Genomic DNA, 21,765 nt, shown 5'->3' with positions numbered 1-21,765 from the left:
AGGGATACATTTTACCCACACTTTCCATAGCCTCTCTATATCTCAGTGACATGGCTGTGTGATTACAAAGCTGTTTGCAGCCATGTGGTTTTGGGTTCAGTCCTACTGCATAGCACCTTGGGCAAGTGTCTTCTAAAATAGCTTTGGGCTGATCAATGCCTTGTAGATGGATTTGGTAAATGGAAACTGTATAGAAGCCTGCTGTGTGTATTTGTCTTTTCATCCCTCACCCCCACTTGGCGACCTGTGTTGATTTTTCTCTTAACATTTTTTTCTTAACATCCCAGCCCCGTCTGGCACCTGTTCTCGGTGGCACGTAAAAAGCACCCACTACACTCACGGAATGGTTGGCGTTAGGAAGGGCATCCAGCCATAGAAACACTGCCAGATCAGACTGGGCCTGGTGCAGTCTTCTGGCTTCCCAGACCCCAGTTGAACCGTCCAACCCATGCTAGCATGGAAAGCAGACGCTAAATGATGATGACGATGATCCCTGTATCTTAGTGGTTTCAGTAAAATAGGGCATCAGCCTTAGGAAAAAATAAACCCTAGGGTTGATTTGTTCAGCTAAGCCCTTTCAAGACAGTGCTCCAGCATGGTCACAATCCAATGGCTAAAACAAATAAATGGTGACAGTATAGGTGCTGGAGTGGCTGTGTGGTAAGTAGCTTGCTTACCAGTCACATGGTTCCGGGTTCATTCCCACTGTGGCACATTGGGCAAGTGTTTCCTACTATAGCCTCAGGCTGACCAAAGCCTTGTGAGTGGATTTGCTAGGCGGTAACTGAAAGAAGCCCATCATATGTGTGTGTGTGTCTGTGTTTGTCCCCCCCCAACATCGCTTGACAACCGATGGTGATGTATTTACATCCCTGTAACTTAGCAGTTTGGCATAAGAGACTGATAGAATAAGTACTAGGCTTACAAAGAATAAATCCTGGGGTTGATTTGCTCGACTAGAGGCGGTGCTCCAGCATAACTGAAACAAGTAAAAGAGTATTTGTTTCTAGTTGTGTTATATTTTGGATTCCTCTCCTGCCAACCATGCCCACCGCACATAACATCGTTTACTTACATCCAATCCGTAGCTGTCCTTTCGGTATTTCTCTGTTTAGTCTCTAATCTCTGTTTTGATTTCCAGCTTCAGGAACAACTTCATCATCTGGAGAAGAAGTCCCACGACCAAGCTGTGGAGATCAGCCAGCGTGAAAAGAGCTACATGACCCTGGTGAAGATGCATCAGGAGAAAGATGAACTCATCAGTATTGAGGAGGGACGCACCCTTGTACTTCGGGCTGAGGTGGATGACTTGCAGAATGAGGTATGTACTTTACATCTTCACCACACAGCCATCATCATCATCACACTACCATTCATCATCATCGCCATCATCTTTTCTATCAACCTCACTACCACCACCACAACCATCTCCATGATTATTATTATTATTATTATTATTATTATTATTATCATTGCCATTATTACTTCTGCCATTAAGGTGCAGAATCGTTAGCATGCTGGGCAAAAATGCTCAACGGGATTTCATCCTTCTTTATGTTCTGGGTTCAAATTCTGTCACGGTCGACTTTGCTTTTCATCCTTTAGGACTCGATAACATAAGTACCTGTTGAGCACTGGGGTTGACATAAAAAACCACACCCACTCAATACAACTCTCACCCCTCTCAGTCGAGGGTGATTATTATTATTTGTTTTGGTTTTGCAAGGCATTTGGTGACCCTGTCAATTGCCAGTGTCACATAATAAAAGGCACCCAGTACTCTCTGTGAAGTGGTTGGCGTTAAGAAGAGCAACCAGATATAGAAACTATACCAAAACAATCAATTGCAACCGGGTGCGGTTCTCTGGCTTGCCAGCTCCTTTATAAAACTGTCCAACCCATGCCAGCATGGAAAACAGATGTATAATGGTACCAGTCATATGCTGAGGATGGAGTCTAAAGAGATATCCACCTGGCTTCTGTGCTGATGGGTAGAAGTCACAAAAATGTTCTTGAAATTGCTCCAAAATATTAATTGGAATCCAAATCTCTCTCTCTGTCTCTAATTTCGCAGCTCCTTCTGAGGGAAGAAGAACAGAGCAAGGTCCAAGCTGAACTGGACGAGTGCAAAATTCGTCTGGACAATCTCAACAAGTCTGTAGTGGACAACGAAGTGACCGCTAGCAATTCTGTAGAAGCCAGCAGCAGCCCCAGACGGTCATCGTCGGAATGTGAAGAAGAGGACGATAAAGCCACAGTATCCAAGGTAAGTCATGTGCCTTTCTATTTTCAGATTCTAAGGTGGACTTAGACATAAAATAAAAAATAAATAAATGCACCCTTTTTTTAAAGCCTAGCCAGGTTCATGGGCCTGGTTTCCCGGTTTCAATGGCATATGTGTTTCCCAGCTGGACAGGACACCAATCCATTGCAGCGTTACTCATTTTTGCCGGCTGAGTGGACTGGAGCAACGTGAAATGAAGTGTTTTGCTCAAGAACACAACGCATCGCCCGGTCCAGGAATCGAAACCACAATCTTACGATCATGATACTGACGCCCTAACCACTAAGCCACGCGCCTCCACGGACTTAGACATTGCTTCAGTTAAATTATTGTTGTCGACGGTTGTGGTGGTGCTGACTTATGATCAAAGAGATTCCAACTGTGGCCATCTCAGCTATTATTTGTCTGAGACAAGATCTGTCTCTTTCCATTTTTCAGATGGTTGGATGTGACTTAACACATTGAGAGACCATGTTGAGGGACCGTGGTTGACCCAACAGTAGTAGTGGTGTTGGTAGTAATAGCAGTGATAGTAGTGTGAAGGTGTGTGTCTTAGTGGTATTCTATTCAGCTCATGATTGTAAGGTTGTCAGTTCAATACCTGACAGCATCATGTGTCCTTGAGCAAGACAATTTATTTCACATCTCTCCAGTCCACTTAGCTGGAAAAACGAGGAGTACCTGTAATTCAAAGGACCAGCCTGGTCTCATTCTTTGTCATGCTGAATCTCCCTGAGAACTACATTAAGGGTAGCTGTATCTGTGGAGCACTCAGCCACTTGCACTTTAATTTTGTGAACAAACTGTTCCATTGATTGGATCAACTGGAACACCTGTCTTCATAACTGAGTGCCACTTAGGGACAGTAGTAGGGTTTTGGCTGCGATTTCTTGCAGGTCAACTCATCACAGCTTTGTTATAGTACAAATAGATTCTCTCTGTCTGTCTGTCTCTCTCTCTCTCGCCTGTCTCTGACTGTCTGTCTGTCTCTTTCTTTCTCTGCCTGTCTCTGTCTTTCTCTAACTGTCTGTCTCTGTCTCTTTCTCTCCTGTCTCTGACTGTCTGTCTCTCTCTCTTTCTCTCCTGTCTCTGACTGTCTGTCTGTCTCTCTTTCTCTCTCTGCCTGTCTCTGTCTTTCTCTCTCTGCCTGTCTCTCTGTCTATCTCTAACTGTCTCTTTCTCTCTCTGCCTGTCTCGCTCTCTCTCTCTTTCTCTCTCTCTCTCTGGTGTGTTTAACCCTTTCGTTACCATATTTCTGTTGCGATGCACTGTGTCTTTTTTTTCAGTTAATTTAAAATATAACAAAGAATTGTTAGGAACATAAATTGTGACTAAGATTTGGTGGAAGATTTTTAATCCAGATCTTATGAAAACAAGACATTTGTATTACAGAGCCAGAATTGGTTTCAGCTGGATTTTGTATTGAAAGGATTAAGCTGTGATGTGTTCTGGTAATGGAGACATGAGTTTCGAAGATAGATATAGTGTGAAATGAATTGGTTGTGTAAAGTCAGCCTACATTAAAGGCCGAGAAACAATTGCGCTGAGAGATATGTTGTGTATGAAAGATATACACAGTGGGCTTCTTTTAGTTTCTATCTGAAAATTTACTTACAAGGCTTTGGTTGGCCAAGAGCTACAGAAGATACTGAATCTGAAGCTGCTGCGGAGCAAATTTGTTAATCATGCAGCCATACCTGTGCCTAGTGGAGTTGGTGAAGCTATAAGTACATGGTTCAAATCCTGTCTGTGTATCTCTCATTACTCCTTTTCTGTTGCTAATTAATGCATATCATCCTTTTCTACTCTACGCACAAGGCCCAAAAGTTTGGGAGAGGAGGCCAGTCAGTTAGATCAACCCCAGTACACAACTGGTACTTAATTTATCGACCCTGAAAGGATGAAAGGTAAAGTCGACCTCGGCAGAATTTGAACTCGAAATGTTAAGACAGACGAAATACCGTTTGGCATTTCACCCAGGGTACTAACGATTCTGCCAGCTCGCTGCCCTATTAATGCATATCATCATCATTTAATGTCTGTTTTTCATGCTGGCATGGGTTGAATGGTTTGAGAGGGGCTGGCAAGGCTGGGGAGCTGCACCAGGGTTCATTTCCTCTTTTGGTTTGTTTTCTACAGACAATGGAACCTGATGCAGCTCATGATTGATATTGATTACATTTAAGTCTCAGCAGTTAATTGATAATGTATTGGAGTTATTTTTTGCTGTCTTTTAAATTTTTTTATTTAAAAATCTTTTCTTTTCCTTCTTCTTAACCAGTTGCAGTCAGATCTAGAAACTTCCCAGCGTGTGGCTGAAGAAAAGTCTAAAGAAATTGAGAACCTACGGACAGAACTGCAGGAACGAAACACGCAGCTTAGTCAATTACGCCTGTCTGTTGACATAGAAAAGAAGAAATCCGATCAGTTGCAGAGCAAATGCGAGCAGCTGCAAACGGAATTGCAAGAGGCGTGGGAGATGAAGCTGGTGAATGATAATCACATTGACGATTTGAAGAAGAAGCTGTTTAAATTGGAGTCTGAAGAGCTGAAACCTAGCAACCTTCAGTCTCTGGAAGACACGCAGGTAATCCAATCAAAGTTCACGGACCTGTGGCAGGAAATCCAGAAGAGAGAGAGCGATGTGGAGCGTCTGGAGATGGAGCTGGTTGAGGCTAATCAAAAGGTGCACTCCCAGGAAGCTGAGATTCAGGTCTCGAGCTTGCAGACTGCAGAGGATGGTGGCCAGCTTTCCGAGCAAATCAACATACTGCTCGGAAAGCTGGAAGCATCACAAGTTGACATTGAGTCGAAGGAGGCAAAGATTGTGAGCTACGAGAATGAGCTGCAGATAAAGGACAGCATGCTACAACAGCTGCAGCAGCAGCTTGAGAAGTCCGCATCGTCATATCACAGCTCAAAACTGGAGTACCACACATTGCTTGGTGAAGAGCAGATCGAAGCCACAAAGGCCGAGGGCCGAATTGTGGTGCTTCGCAGTGAGGTGGACGACTTACAGAAACAGCTGGTCAGTAAAGAGACGGAACTGCAGACCGTCCGAGATCACCTGATGGACACGCAAGTTCAGCTGGTTAATAGGGCTCAGGAGATGACTCGTATATGCCAACATCACAATTCTTTTGATGAGGATCTGACAGACAGTTCAAGTAGTAAAGCTGTGCATCAAGAGAAATCTCTGTCTGAGGACACAATCAAAAGTGCTGAGACAGCCAATATGAAACCTCAGGTAAGAGACTCATTTGCTTATATTTTCTGTTATGCTATTGTTGTAGATTGGGGGAGAGAAACTGGTGTTCTGATACATCAAATATCAAGAGAATAACCATCTGTGGTGTTTAATGTTGTGAAAGTGGGAATCAGGAAGTGACCTTGATAGTGAACCTCTGCATTTAGAGTACTGAGGCTGTGTGGTTAAGGAACTAGCTTTGCTACCTCTTGGTTTTAAGTTCAGTTCCATTGAATGGTATTTTGGGTAGCTGTCTTCCACTTAACCTTGGCACAACCTAATGCCATAGCTTGTAGGCTGTGACATTGAGTTATGTGACATTGAGAGTGTTCTGTCATTGATGGCAAGACATTGAGAGTGTTCTGTCATTGACGGTGTGACATTGAGAGTTCTGTCATTGATGGTATGACATCGAGTATAGATTGACATTGAGTGTAGGTTGTGATATTGAACTAGTCACTAAAGGTGATCTATGCTACTGAAGAGGGACTTATACTGAGTGTAGGTCATGCAATTGAGTGTAGGCTTTGGCATTTAAAGTACAGCATCTTCACCAACATTCGTTCATTATCTCAGGTTTGCCATTAAAAAATCTCCCATTTTTTTTTCTTTTTCACTAAATTCTTGCAGCTACCAGAAACTCTTGTCCACCGTCTTGAGTCAGAACTTGAGAAAACAAGATCCTTGCTTCAGCTACGCATAGGGCAGCTGGAGGAAAAGAATTTGGACACGAGTGGTACATCGGCAGACGAAAGTAGCACCATCTCACAAGAGAGGGTCATCGGTCACATCAAACAGGTATACAATGAGCTGCTATCGATGCGTACCATTCTGGAGCAACTGTGTCAAGATAAAGCAACTCAGCAGACTGGAATACTGGAAAAGATGTCTGATAACCAACAGACAAGAGTACGATCTGATGAAATGCTACAAGAACTGTCGAGATCATCACCCATGAGCCAAACAGACAGAAAATGTGAGGATTGTCTTTGTTTCTTGTTTTTATTTTATTTTATTTTATTTTATTTATTTACTAACCATCATATTTATCCATATTTTGGCTTATTTCCCCAACCCTGCATTTTTTCCCTATCATGGGTTGGTGGAATTTCCAGTTTTTTTCCATTATTTGTTATTATATGAAAATCCATGTTTTGCTAATATTATTTAAAAGCAAAAAAAATGTTGGTGAGAAATGGTCCTCACAGGTGCAGGAGGACATGGTAAGAAGTTTGCTCCCCAACCACATGATTCTGGGTTCAATGCCACTGCATATCACCTTGGGCAAGTGACTTATATTATGGCCTTGGACCGACCAAAGCCTTGTTAGTGGATTTGGTTGATGGAAACTGAAATGAAGCATGTCATATATGTGTGTGTGTGTGTGTACACATATGTGTGCGCATGTGTATGTGTGTAATAATGTGTCTGTGTTTGTTCCTCACCACCGCTTGACAACCAATGCTGGTGTGTTTATACCCCCATAACTTAGCAGTTAGGCAAAAGAAACTGACACAATAAGTACTGGAGTTGATTCATTTAACTGAAACTTCTTCAAGGCAGTGCTCCAGTATGGCCACAGTCTAATGACTAAAACAAGTAAGCTGCTGCTGTGGCCCTACCTTCCTCATGTGATACTTTTTATTGAACCCTTCAAGGATGGAAAGCTAAGTTGAACTTAGGGCACTGACAGTGAGAACAAACACCACAAGGTATTCTATCCAGCACTCAATGGTGTCACCCAACTCACCTTCTTTGTATGTGTTTATATATATATATATATATATATATATATATATATATATATAAAATTATAATTTAGGGTATCTAAGAGATACCACCACACTGGAAATAGCAGTCAAAACTTGACTCTAAAACCATATTAAATGTTCATATAGCACTAGGAGAGAAGACAAAGAGACAAAATAAACTAACAAAAAAAATTACTGGATAATTCCAGATTCCGGATTTCTGGCTTTGCTATTTTCAGCATGGTGGTATCTCTTAGACACCCTAAATTATAATTTTAAATAATTATTACCTTTGAAAGGTTTTTATTCCCATGCTGGCCACCTGATAAGATCAGTATTTAAATATCGATCTTATCCTTATTTATATAAATTTATATATATATATATATGTATGTGTGTGTGTGTATGTGTGTGTGTGTGTGTGTGTGTGTGTGTGTGTGTGTGTATATATAGGGTGCAGTGAATAAATTGTTGTCTAAATTATGCAAAAATGAAAATAACACTGACATTTTAACAGATATATTTACCAAAATTACATAAAAATATCTTGAAATACCGAAGAGAAAATTTATTCAATAAAATCACCATTGGCTTCAACCACGGTCTCCAGATGACCTTAGAATCTCCTGCAACTCTTCTAGACGGTTTCCTTGTTTAAGTTGGTGAATGCTGCCACAATCCTTGCCTTCATTTCATCTTTAGTGTTACAAGGAGTTTTGTTGGTCTCTCACTCAACTGAGCCCGCACATAATAATTAAGGGGGTTGCGGTCTAAGGAGTTAGGTGGCCAGACATTAGGGGTGATGTGGTCACAGAAATTGTCTGACGGCCATGACTGGGTTCTCCTGCTTGTGTGACATCGTGCAAAGTCCTGTTGCCAGACATGGGGTCTTCCAGCAGTCACCCTCTTGACCCACGGCAGCACTACCTCCCCTGGCCCTTGGTGTAGGCCTACATGTTGAGGCCATGTGGGAAGATGAATGGAAGCATAATGTCGCCATCAATAGTGATCACTCCAAACACCATGCAGTACCTTCGTAACCACCATTGGACTTATCCAACTCTTTCCAAATCTTCTGCACTGTCCTCAGATTGACACACAGACGTTTTGAAAAATTTGTATTAGAGTTTCCAGTGCAAATGCCAAGCAGAACAGCAAGTCGTTTCCAAATTTCTAGCAAACTGAATTACATCATGGTGCTGTTTTTTCTCACAGATGGTGCCCAACTGACCCTACTATACTCTGTAGTCTACAAAATCAAAAGCAAACAATGTGCATGCATCAGATTAAAAATATATAATGGCAACAATTTACCCATCACACAGTAGATAGATGTATGTATGCGTGTGTATGTGTGTGTGCATTCATATATACACATTTACACAGAGACATACAGAAAATGTTATGTATTTATTCCTATAGTCCCATATATATCACACACTTTCATAATCATTTCCGTGCTACTGTATACATTCGTATCTACCATTAACTCTCTCTCTCTGCATGCATACACACACACACACACCCGCCAGTGACAAATAGATATATAATCTTTACATGTTCACTTGTGTTACAGCCTCTGGATTTAGTTCCACTAATGTGGCTTGGGGTGCTACCTCTGTAGAATCTCCTGAATTTCGTCCAGTTGTGCCAAATGAACATGTTCAGAAGCCAGAAACAACAACGAAACAGACAAACATTGAAGCGACTCTCTATGGAACCAATGATGTACAGATTCAAGAACACCTAAAGGTAACAATTTATGGCTTTTTTTTTGCAAAGGAGAAGTCTTTTGATCTTCATATCTTTGTTTTTGAGGGAGTTACTCTCTCTGGTATATATGTCATAACATTATTGCTTTGTAATAAAGCAATCGAAACACAGTAGAACCTCATAGTACGAGTGTCCCAATGTACGAATAATTTGCTGTACGAGCCGAGACTTGTGCAAATTTTTGTCTTGAAATACAAGCGGAAGGAAATCGGCAGTACGAGCACACAAAGCGTTCCATCTTTAACCCTTTCATTACTGTATTTATTTTGAGATGCTCTGTGTTTCATTCAATTAATTTAAATATAGCAAAGAATTTAGTAAAAGAACTTAGTTATCATTAAGCTAGTATTGGGAACATAGATTGTGACTAAGGTTTGGTGGAAGATTTTAATTCAATACTTATGAAAACAAGCCATCTGTACTACAGAGCCAGAGGCGGTTTTAGCCGGGCTGGTATCAAAAGGGTTAAGGTAATTCAGTTAATAAAACCAGTTTACATATTTCTGTTGCGTTCTCATTTTTATAATTGTCATTTTACTTGTAACTATGCCTTTTCTGTTTTAAAACCCACAAAAAATAATTTTGAGTGTTTTTTTTTGTGGAGCTGGAACAGATTAATTATATTTTAGTTAATTTCAATAGGGAAAATTGATTTGTAAAACGAGTAAATCGTAAGATGAGCTTGGTCAGGCGATGAATTAAGCTTATACTGCGAAGTATCACTGAAATTGGTATTGGGACCTTTTCACACTCTTGTGGTTTTCAAACAATCTTTGTGACCTCAGTGGTGTGAGTGCTGTGTGAAAAGCACTCAATCCATGCAGTAGAGTGGTCGGTATCGGTAGAAACCATGCTGAAGCAGTAATTGGAGCATGGTGCAGTCCTTGGACACATCGGATTCTATCAAACCATCCAACCCATGTCAGCATGGCAATTGATGATGATGATGATGATGATGATTATGGGGAATTGAATTAGGGAATCTAAGAACAGTTGTTATTGTTTAGCCCCAGCTCTTCCTTGATCGAACATCCCTATACTCAAAGCTGTTCTGGCCATCACTGTCTTGTATTTTATCCAAGTACAGTGTTATTATGTAGGATTACATTACCCTAAGGTTTTCGTCCTAGTCTTTCTTGTAAAATGATATTGTGTGGTTCGAGCGAAATTTCATAGGATCAGCTGACCAATGCCATGTGAGTAGGTTCTGTAGACAAAAACTTGGTGGAAGCCCATTATGTGTGTGTGTGTTTGTATGCTATTGTGTCTATTTTTATTATCCCCTCCCCACCACCACTTCCCAATCAGTATTGGTTTGTTTATGTTCCCAAAGCTTAGTGTTTCAGCAAGAGAGCAAAATAGAATAAGTACATGATTCCCTTGGCCAACCCCCCCCCCCAAAAAAAAAAACACAGGGTTTTCAATTAAAACCCCTTTGAGGTGGTGCTCCAGCATGGCTAGTCCAATGACTGAACTAGCAAAAGATAATCTTCATGATATAGATTTTGTTTTGAGGAGCATAAATTTGAAGGAAGAGCTATCATCATCATCATCATCATTGTTTAACATCCATTTTCCTTGCTGGCATGGGTTGGATGGTTTGACCTTGGGCTGGCAAGCCAGGAGGCCGCACCAGGCTTTAGTCTGATCTGGCAAGGTTTCTACAGTTGGATGCCCTTCCCAAAGCTAACCACTCCAAAAATGGTATTTACGTGCCATCGGCATGGGGAGCTAGTCAGGCGGCACGGCATCAACCACATTCGGATGATGTTTTTTATGTACCACCGGCATGGGGAGCCAGTCAGGCGGCACTGGCACCAACCCACACTTGAATGGTGCTTTTTACATGCCACCAGCATGGGTGCCAGTCAGGCGGCACTGGCACCAACCCACACTTGAATGGTGCTTTTTACATGCCACCAGCATGGGTGCCAGTCAGGCGGCACTGGCACCAACCCACACTTGAATGGTGCTTTTTACATGCCACCAGCATGGGTGCCAGTCAGGCGGCACTGGCACCAACCCACACTTGAATGGTGCTTTTTACATGCCACCAGCATGGGTGCCAGTCAGGCGGCACTGGCACCAACCCACACTTGAATGGTGCTTTTTACATGCCACCAGCATGGGTGCCAGTCAGGCGGCACTGGCACCAACCCACACTTGAATGGTGCTTTTTACATGCCACCAGCATGGGTGCCAGTCAGGCGGCACTGGCACCAACCCACACTTGAATGGTGCTTTTTACATGCCACCAGCATGGGTGCCAGTCAGGCGGCACTGGCACCAACCCACACTTGAATGGTGCTTTTTACATGCCACCAGCATGGGTGCCAGTCAGGCGGCACTGGCATCGATCACAATTTCCATTTTGATTTTGATCTTGATTTGCTTTTGGTTTTGATTTTACTTGACTCAACAGGTCTTCTCAAGCGCAGCTCATCAGCTATAGAAAACCGTTTTCTATTCATGTTTGACTTATATTTCTTTGATTGGTCCTCACATCCCTACACAAGGACAAAATGCTTAGTTTAGCTTGTTAGGATTTGAACTTGAGGAATATAAAGAGACATAACGTGATATTATATATGCAAGCTGTTTTGCTGTGATTTTTCCACCATTTATGCTGTTCTGCAATAAAACCCACTCTAATACATATATTGCTTTTAAAGCCCAATTCTTTCTTTTTTTTTCCTTTGTGTTCTTGAAGGTGTTATTAAGCCGTATTCAGAAAGAGGGTATTCAAACACTGACGCTGTCTGAACTACAGTTCATTCGATACCACACCACACCAAAACCTACTGCTAGAAACATCGACATTGAGGCTCTGCGTACAGCCTGGGAGAAAGAACGACAGACACTGTTGTCTGCTATTCAGGCCCTCAAAGAACTTTTGGCCCAAGAACAGCAACTAGCAACACCTGATTGGGTGAGTTTTTTTGTTTTTTTTCCTGTCATTTGTTTAGGCCTAGGTCAGATCTTATGATCAAAAGTTTTACAGCAATCTTTCAGACATGTGTATCTGGAACTACATTATTCATTCTGTTCCTCCTGTTTATAGATCATTAGGGGTTGCTATTTCTAGCAGCTTGTGTGATCTTGTAGACATTCCTTCACTGATGCTTTCATATGTTAGGGTAAGCTTAGTGGTTTTCTCCTGGGTTAGAACCCACATACAGGTTTTCTCAGGCTAGTGTGATGACACAGAAGCTTTATATTTGGCTGTAGTGGTTCTCTTACTGGCTGGGACCTACATAGAGCTTTTGTCATTGGCTAGAATAACCATCCAGAGGACCTGTTATTAGCTGGAATGACCACATAAAAGTTCTCTCATTGACCACAATGCCCACATGGTGGATGTATCTCATTGGATAATATGACCACATAATAGCCCTGATATTGTCATATTCTGATGCTGTTACCGTCATTGATTGACCACCTGTTTCACATGTCCTGCCTTCTCTTCTTGTTCCTATAAGGCCTTACCCCACAACAGCCTATTTAATTAACTCCCTCTACTCAGTCTTCTTTTCTGCAATGGCTGGGGTGACAGTATGGTAAGAAGTTTGTTTTCCAGCCACATGGTTTCAGGTTCAGTCCCACAGCACGGTACCTTGGGCAAGTGTCTTCAGCTACAGATCCAGGCTGACCAAAGCCTTGTGAGTGGATTTGGTGGATGAAAATTGAAAGAAGCCCCGTTTTTTGTGTGTGTGTGTGTGTAAAGAACATTATTACTCAGAAGAGATTATTAGTGGTGGCCACAAGTATAAAACCATATTGGCAAAATTAATAGATATATATATAAAAATATATATAAAATCAGGGTATTAAAAAGCCCCAGCTTAGCTAAAAATAGGGGTCATGAACATTCCGAAGCCACAAGAATTAACACTAAATTTTTACAGACATGGTTGAAAAAAGACTAAATGAATAAGGACTCGAAGAAAGAATGCCAAATTGCAAGAAGGGATGCCAGTTAACTTGGTATCATGATTTAGCGCCAAAAGCACTCGATTCTGTTCCACATGACCAGTGCCTGGCCAGCCATGATCTTTCTTTCTTGGTCCAACTGCCGACCGCCAATACCTCCTATGTTCCTGCCTTTAGGCTTTCACTTCATACATGCCAGCTCAATTGGATTCATTCTTAGTCGAAAGACACTTGTTGTTATTTGTTTGTTGTTTGTATTCGTAATTGTGTATCATGTCCTCCAGTTTTGGTCTTTGTTGCCATGCACATTCGCTAGCTTTCTTACTAAGGGGTCTAATGCTCTTAGCTTAGACTTTTTGAGGGGCGCGACCAGATCAAACCGTCCCAAGTGTAACTGCCCAAAACAGTCATGATTTATGGTACTTGACTGAGGAACAAAGGCCACAATTGACCCGTCTTTTTTTGCCTGTCCTAATTGTTGTTTCTCTTGTCTGCCTTTGTATCATCTGACTGTCCAAATGTTTTATTCTCTTCTATTGCATTTTTGTTCCACTTTCATATTTATGTATATTTCTATGTATATACACACATATATACATACACATATATATGTATGTGGGCATGTTTGTATATGTGTTACTGTTTCCTTGCCTTGACACCACATGATAGTTGTTATTAAGTGTCACTGTTATACAAGTCGTGCTCCTTGTTTCCAGTCTTCTGTAAAATGTATTTGGTCATGGGGGAAATATTACCTTTTATGGAAGCAGATGAGGGTTTATAACAAGAAGGACATTGAGCCATAGAAAGTCTGCCCCTGTAACTTCCTTCTCATCCATGCAGGCAAGGAAGAGTGGATGTTAAATGATGATAGTGATGATGATGATGATGATGCAATTCTCTAGAATTCCTTTTTTGCAAATTCCTAATATTGTTACAATTTCCATCTCATGTTTCTTTCTTTCTTTTTTTTTCTGTCTGTTTGCTTTCAGGAATTGAGTTCGACCAACGTTGACTGGCGCAGGGAATTGTTGCACACCCTTAGCCATGTGTTCATGCGAGAGCGAGATGTGTTGCTGTCTGAGCTGAGGAGTTATGTCCTTATCAACAGCGATGGGACTGATCTGTCAGCCGTGCAGAGACTTGAACAGAAGATCATTGAACAGGTAATCCATAAACTATTGTCGTTAAAAACTCCACCCCACCATTACCATCGCCCTTATCAATAACAACATCAATGTTGTCAATCAATGAACCCTGCCTGTATGACAATGAGACTCATTCACAATCTTCATGTGATGTCTAGAAAAGGGTACACACAAATTTTTATTAGTTTGTCCATTGTTGTCAACATTGACCAAGGACATCACATGGGAGATAAAGACAGGGCTTTGTGTGTCTGTGTGTGTCCAATCAGTCGGATGTGTGTTTGGAAGTCTCTACATCAGGTTGGACACTGGTGGTCTGTTGGGACTGAAGGCAAGGATTTGACCCTGAACTTGCAGAGTTTATGTTTCTTTTGTGCCCCTGCAATTCTGTTCCATTTGTTGGAAGTGGACCTCTGTTGGTGCAGCTTTGCTAGGCAGGATGGTCTTATGCTTGCATTTCCCAGGTTTCATAGTTAATCTCAAATACACACGCACATACACACACACAGGTCTTCGCAGTTTCTAGCCATGACATCCACTCCCAAGGGTTTGGTTGGCACAGGACTATGACAGAAGACATTTGCCCCAGGTGGTGCATGGTGGGACCGAATCTGAGACCACATATTAGGCAAGCAGGCTTCTCAACTACACAGCCATGCTTCCCCCAATAATTATGATACATAAATATACAGGGTGGTCAGCTAGAATGCCTTTGATCGTTGGTGTCCTTTGTCAGGGTTGACTTAATGTTGGGGCTTAAACAATATGTAGAGCTGTGTGTGTACGGATATATATGAGGGTGAGTCAAAAAGTAATGCCATTTTGTTTAGGACAGGTATAATTACAAACACAGGAACATGTATCATACATCAAAATGAAGCTGGTCCTCTGTGGATCATATCCCTACTTCTCAACATAGTCACCGTTTCTCTCATTCGCAATGTTCCACCTTCGAATGAGAGCATGTCTCTCTGTCCCGTAAAATTCTGTTGACTGTTCTTTGAGCCACTTCTTCACTACAGTTTTCACTTCCTCATCGTTGAAATAATTTAGCACCTTCAGACTATCATCTCTTCAACCCCATGAAAGAGGGTTTGAGAGGTAAACATTATTCTAGTGATGGGGAAGTGAAAACTGTAGTGAAGAAGTGGCTCAAAGAACAGTCAACAGAATTTTTTCGGGGCAGGGATACATGTTCTCATTTGAAAGTGGAACATTACTATTGAGAAAAACGGTGACAATATTGAGAAGTAGGGATGTGATCCACGGAGGACTGGCTTCATTTTGATGGATGATACATGTTCCTATGTTGGTAATTACACCTGTCCTAAACAAGATGGCATTACATTTTGACTCACCCTTGCACCTCCATGTAACTTGAGGGTATCTTTCTCTCTCTCTCTCCTCCACTTTGGTAGCCACCATGTATCTCCTCTTCAGCAAGACACCTGTTCCCGTCCCCCTATTGTACTTTAACTTCTCATTGCTTTTCACAGAGCCATTTCCATCAGTACAATGCCTCCTTCAGTTGTGGGATCTTTGACTTACAAGTTACTTGGTGACTTCACTGGCGCTGGTGCCATGTAAAGAGCACCCAGTGCACTTTGTGAAGTGGTTGGCATTAGGAAGGGCATCCAGCTGTAGAAACCATGCTAAAACAGACAGTGGAACCTGGTACCATTCCTAGCCTTTCCAGCCCCTGTCAAACCATCCAACCCATGCCAGCATAGAAAATGGGAGTTCAGTGGTGATGTTGTTATAATGAACCCGTATTTGAAAAGGAATGGATCATTAGCTTTGTACTTGATGGTATATGAAAATTTTGTCTGCTGTTTGCAGAACTGTGTGTTTGTATGTGTGTGTATGTATGTATCCATAAACACACCTGTGTGTGTGTGTGTACATATTCATATAAACAAGTGTGTATGTATGTATACCCATGTCCACAACGCTACGCAAACAAAAGTTTTAATTTGACCATGTACCTTATTCTCTGCAGGAATGCCAGCAGAAAGCTTCACTGGAGCAAGTGATATGTGCTGACCGTCAGTCTTTGGTGTCCGAAGTGAGAGACATGAAGGCTAAACTGGCCATCATGCAACTACAGCACCATGACGACAAAGAACAACTGACCGACAAACTGCAGGAACTGGAGAAACAACGAATCAAACGGGAAGATCAGCTGCAAAGACACAGTAAGTAATTATACAGTGTACACCAGTGGTTCTTAACCGCGGCTCCCAGGGCCTCATACAACCCTCAAGCATCCTTGTGGTGGTCCTCAATGGTTTTCCCTCTATAAATATTACAAATTTTTCTTCAATTGATTTGTGTTTTACTTCCTTTGGTGCAGATCCCTAAAAATAAAAATCCAGGTTTTAGATCTGGCCCAGATATTAATAAAGTTGAAAACCACTGGTGTATATTCTGTTTGGGACATCAATGGGGGTTGTGGCCTTGGTGGTGGTAGTGGTGGCCGTTTTGATTATGATTGTTGTAGTGGTTGTAGTTACAGGGGTTGCGGTGGTAATGGTAGGGGTGGTGCTTATGGTGGCAGTAGTGGTCGTTAGGTTTGTGGTGGTTGTTGTAATGATGATCATCATAGTAGTGGTGGTGGTGGTGGTGGTGCTTGTGGTTTAGTAGTGATGGTGATGGTAGTGATCATGAATGCTGTGATAGTGATGGTTATTGTAGTAGTGGCTGTAGTGATGGTAGTGTGGTGGTGGATGTGGTGGTTGTTTTCTCTCTCTGTCTTTCTCTCCTTTGCTTTATCTCTCCATCTTTCTATCTTTCAATCCATTTATCTCTATGACTCACCCCCCTCTCTCTCACACATGTTCACACTCTTTCATACATACACACACACTCTGTATCTCTCTTTCTTTCTCACACATCCTCCCACACTCTCTGTCTGTCTATCTTTCTCTCACTCTCTCAACCTTTTCCTCTCTGTCATTTCAGTTAAATTACTGGAATATCGCCTGGAGCAGTCTCGTGTCATCCAGGATGACTTGCACTCTTCCATTGAAATGGAGCGGAAACGCACGTCGGAGCTGGCCAGTGAGCTGACCAAATCGAAGGCCCATGCCATGGACTTAAATGGTGAGGTGACCAACCTCCAGGTGAACATAGCCAAAGTGAAAGATGCCTTTGAACAGGAGCACAGCCGCTATCTGTCCCTCATGTAAGTATCCCATACTTCAGCAGTCCCCTCATCTCACTCATTACATCATAGTTAGAACTACTAATTACTAATGTTAACAGTAGTTATTGGTTGATGTTAAAATTTAACTACTTCTTATGTGGTGGTAGAGGGGCGGGATGAGAACATGCCCCCTGTTTGTTTCTTAGTTTTTTAAATGGCTACAGTAAGACACCTGTTTCTGTCCCTCGGTCGTATTTTAATCTCTCATCACCTGGATCGAAGCCACTCCCTCTTTGGCTGCGGGGATCTTCTCATGCAAGTTACTTAGTAACCTCACTGGTGCCAGTGCTGTGTAAAATACCCCCAGCACACTCTAAAATGGTTGGCATTTGGAAAGGCTGTAACAAACGTGCCAAGCAGACAATAGAGTTTGGCACAGTCCTCTGGCTTGGTAGTTGCTGTTTGGCCATCCGACCCATGCCAGCATGGAAAAATGTACATTAAATGGTGACGATGATGATAGCAGGAGGATAAAGTTCCAAGTATCAAATGCCACCATGCAAGTGACATTTTCAGTTGAATTGCACAAGCAGGATGGATTCTATATTGCAATTTTGGTATCATAAATACAGTTGAATTATCTTGTAAGATTAGAGGTCTGTTTGCATCCTGAAAAGCCTTCTCTGAGGCACAGGCTTTGAAAAGGTATTTCATGGAAGACCAGCAGTTATACATGCATCCATGTTATCCTTGGGAAAGTGAAGAATGGATGCAATTTGACACTAGCGTGGGAAAAACGCAGAAGCATGATGATGACTATATATAACTTAATGAATCTCTTCTCTCCCAATTAATCATTTACCCTTGATAATTTTTCTTTTGATTCTTTTCAACCCAGAGCTGTGTTTTCTGCTTTTCTTCAGCTGGGTCCTTACTCTTTCAGCTCTGCCTTAATGTCTTGCCTCCAACTATTTTTAATTTCTCTTCTGCTCTTCTATTGAGGTTTTCCACATCTGATGTACAATACAAGATGTTGGTTTCTTTAAGTCTCCTGGTATTTCTCAACTCCCTCCCACCACTATTTCAACCACAGCGGTCAGAATCAGTAGCATGCTGGTCAAATTTCTTAGTGGCATTTCTTCTGACTTTATGTTCTAAATCCAAGTGCCGCCAAGGTTGACTTGGCCTTTCATCCTATCCAGGTTGATAAAATAAGAACCAGTTGGGCACTGGAGTCGATGTAACCGCCTTGCTCCTCCCCTCAAAATTTGAAACCATTATTATTATTTTACTCCATCATGGAGCTGGCAGAATCAGTAGCACGCCAGGTGAAATGCTTTGTGGTATTTTGTCTGCCACTACATTCTGAGTTCAAATTCCGCCAAGGTCAATTTTGCCTTTCATCATTTTGGGGTTCATAAACTACGTACCAGTTGCACACTGGGGTCAATTGAATCGGCTATCCCCCTCCCCCAAATTTCAGGCCTGGTGCCTATAGTAGAAAGGATTATTTTACGTCCATTTTTCCATGCTGGCATGAGTTTGATGGGTCTTGTATGGCAGTATTTTACAGTTAGATGCCCATCCTGTCGCAACATGCAGGAATGTGGTGTACGTTTCCCAGAACCAAGACAAACACCCGATCTGAAACTTTTTATGACAATATCATTTGCTCTTTATGATTTTGTATACACATATATGTATGTATACATGTGTATATATTATGATTTTGCACAGATGTAACAATACTAATGAGCAATTAGTCAAACTCTGTACACTTATTCTTTAGAGAAAAGTGTTTGGTGAGTACAGAGTGCAATATCAATGAATGAATGACAAAAGAATAGGAGTTACATAATCAACTGCATTAGCTTACAGCTGTTTTTGCTATAAGGAGTAGTGCAGTCTGTGGACTCATTTCAGAGGCTTCGAGAAAGCTATGAGACATTGCACAAGTACTCACCTCTGAGTTCTCTTACTTCTAATAGCCGAAACAGCTGTAAGCTAATGAAAGTGATTATATAATTCCTGTTTATTTTGTCCTTAATTCATGAACATATATAAAATACATGCATTTATATGTGAGGCCTGTAATATATCTCTCTCTCTCTCTATCTATCTATCTATCTGTCTGTCCACACACACACACACACACCTGTATATAATGCCTGTAGTATGTATTATACCCCTACATTAAGTTACATAAGGTTGTGGCAGACAGCATCTTTCATCAGGTCCTTGGATGCTGTCAGCAGATTCTACTTTGCAGCAAGCATTTTTGCCCAGGTGTCCAGTCTGAGAATAAATTCCTTCTACCAGTCTTGGAAAGTCTCTGAGAAAAAAGGCACAGAATAATCTTGGGGCATTGACTTTCTTCATCTAATTATTAAAAAATGAACAAACAAGCAAAAAAAAAACCCCATTATGAAATTGCGTAATTAGCCTTGGGAGACCATCTCATATTGACACTTGATGCATAAAAGCACACACATATGAGGGTGAGTCAAAACGTAATACCATTTTGTTTAGGACAGATATAATTACCAACACAGGAATATGTATCATACATCAAAATGAAGCTTATTATGAGTTTATTGTTTTTCCATTTGGCAAGAAATCAACGAGAATAACACCTTGAGCATCCCAAAGACAGTCGCCATGATTTTTCCAGCTGACTTTTGTGTCTTGAACATTTTCGGTGGTGGTGATGTAGAGTGGCGTCATTCTGTTGACTGCCTCTTTGATTCCAGTTCATAATGATGAACCCATGTTTCATCACCTGTTACGAGCCTTCGAAAGAAGGTGTTGTGTCTTTGACTTTGTAGTGAAGAAGTGACTCAAAGAATTTTTTCGGGGCAGGGATACATGCTCTCATTCGAAGGTGGAACATTGCTATTGAGAGAAACGGTGACTATGTTGAGAAGTAGGGATGTGATCCACAGAGGACCAGTTTCATTTTGATGTATGATACATGTTCCTGTATTGGTAATTATACCTGTCCTAAACAAAATGGCATTACCTTTTGACTTACCCTCGTAGATCATAGCTGAAGAGAATTGCCTACTATGGGCACAGGAATTCCTGTATCTCCTGATTTCATTCTACTACAAATCATCAGTGCATGCCAGACAGTATGAACTCCTACATGAGAGGATCTCTCAAGGCTAATAACACAGTATTTGGTGCTCTGTTAAGTTGGATATAAAGAGATTCTCTTTTGGTACTAATACTGCTTCCATCACTCATAATTAACAAAACGAATTGTTTGTGTGCAATACACTCAGTGGAGTGGTATGTTTATTGTAAATTCTACTGTCACTATGTTTGTGTCTGACTTATCTTTCTGCAGGTGTTTGTGGGAGGAAATGCTGTAAGTTCAAATCCACACTAGCCTCAGTCACTTTTTTTTTATTAGTTTTTTTGTTGCTGTTTTATATTTGAAAGGACCTCTCTCCTTATGTCTCTCTCTCTCTCCCCCTCTTTCACTTGGTCTATCATTCCCTCTCTCTCCCTTGGTCTCTCTCCCCCTCTCTTTCACTTGGTCTTTCTCCCTCTCTATTCTTTCTCCTTCACTGCCTTTATTTTTTTTCTTTAATCCTCTTTCTTTAATCTTATATTCTCTCACCTTATTATCTCTCCCCTTCTCTCTCTAATTCTCCCTCACCTTTTTCTCCCTCCCTCTCACTGCTCTCCCCTCCTTGCTGCCCACTCCCTGCTCCCCTCCTTGCTCCCCACTCCCTGCTCTCTTTCCTTCCTACTTTCTTTCCTCCTTGCTCCCTTTCCTCCCTACTCTCCCCTCCATGCTCTCCCTTCTTGCTCTCCTCCCTGCTGCCACTGCCTCTCTCCCTCTTCCCTGTTCTCCCTTCTCCCTGCTCTCCTTTCTCCTTGTTCTCCTACCTCCCTCTCTATCTCTCTGTCTTGTGTGATTGACTTCCATTCTCCTCCCTCTCTTGTGTGTCTGTGGCTTTGGCAATTTCTTCATGCAGCAGCATTAGAAATTAGAAAGGCGGCAAGTTGGCAGAATCGTTAGCACAGCAGACAAAAGGCTTAGCTGCATTCCTTCTGGCTTTACACTCTGATACAATTCTATATTTCTGAGATGAAGAATTTCCCCATTTTAGTATTTCCTGTATTAGTTAGAGTGGTGAATCTCAAGACACCTGAAGAAGGCGGGAATGAACCCTGTTGAAAAGTACTGCAAGCAACAATCAAGATGGCAAGGCAGCGAGCTGGCAGAAACGTTAGAATGCTGGGTGAAATACTTTGCGCTATTTCATCTGTCTTTATCTTCTGAGTTCAAATTCCGCTGAGGTTGACTTTGCCTTTCATCCTTTTGGGGTCGATAAATTAAGTACCAGTTGCATACTGGGGTCGATCTAATCGACTGGCCCCCTCCCCCAAAATTTTCGAGCCTTGTGTCTAGAGTAGAAAAGAACAATCAAGATGACACCATTCCAAATATTACATTCTGATATCAGACTTTTCCA

The 21,765-nt window shown here is 41.7% G+C and overlaps 1 protein-coding gene across 1 annotated transcript in view; it reads left to right on the top strand.

The window, feature by feature from the left end:
• The window catches only part of LOC115216356 (A-kinase anchor protein 9), a 120,701-nt gene that overhangs the window by 66,270 nt on the left and 32,666 nt on the right, over positions 1 to 21,765 (top strand). The window contains exons 17-26 of the mRNA XM_036506358.1: positions 1,142 to 1,321; positions 2,075 to 2,266; positions 4,566 to 5,531; positions 6,162 to 6,507; positions 8,859 to 9,034; positions 11,766 to 11,984; positions 13,978 to 14,151; positions 16,133 to 16,328; positions 17,095 to 17,317; positions 20,628 to 20,648. Coding sequence (XP_036362251.1) covers positions 1,142 to 1,321; positions 2,075 to 2,266; positions 4,566 to 5,531; positions 6,162 to 6,507; positions 8,859 to 9,034; positions 11,766 to 11,984; positions 13,978 to 14,151; positions 16,133 to 16,328; positions 17,095 to 17,317; positions 20,628 to 20,648 — 2,693 coding nt within the window. The remainder of the gene's footprint in view (positions 1 to 1,141; positions 1,322 to 2,074; positions 2,267 to 4,565; positions 5,532 to 6,161; positions 6,508 to 8,858; positions 9,035 to 11,765; positions 11,985 to 13,977; positions 14,152 to 16,132; positions 16,329 to 17,094; positions 17,318 to 20,627; positions 20,649 to 21,765) is intronic.

The sequence above is a fragment of the Octopus sinensis genome, linkage group LG10, assembly GCF_006345805.1.
Source record: "Octopus sinensis linkage group LG10, ASM634580v1, whole genome shotgun sequence".
NCBI lineage: Eukaryota > Metazoa > Mollusca > Cephalopoda > Octopoda > Octopodidae > Octopus > Octopus sinensis.
This window is presented reverse-complemented; position numbering and strand designations above follow the sequence as displayed.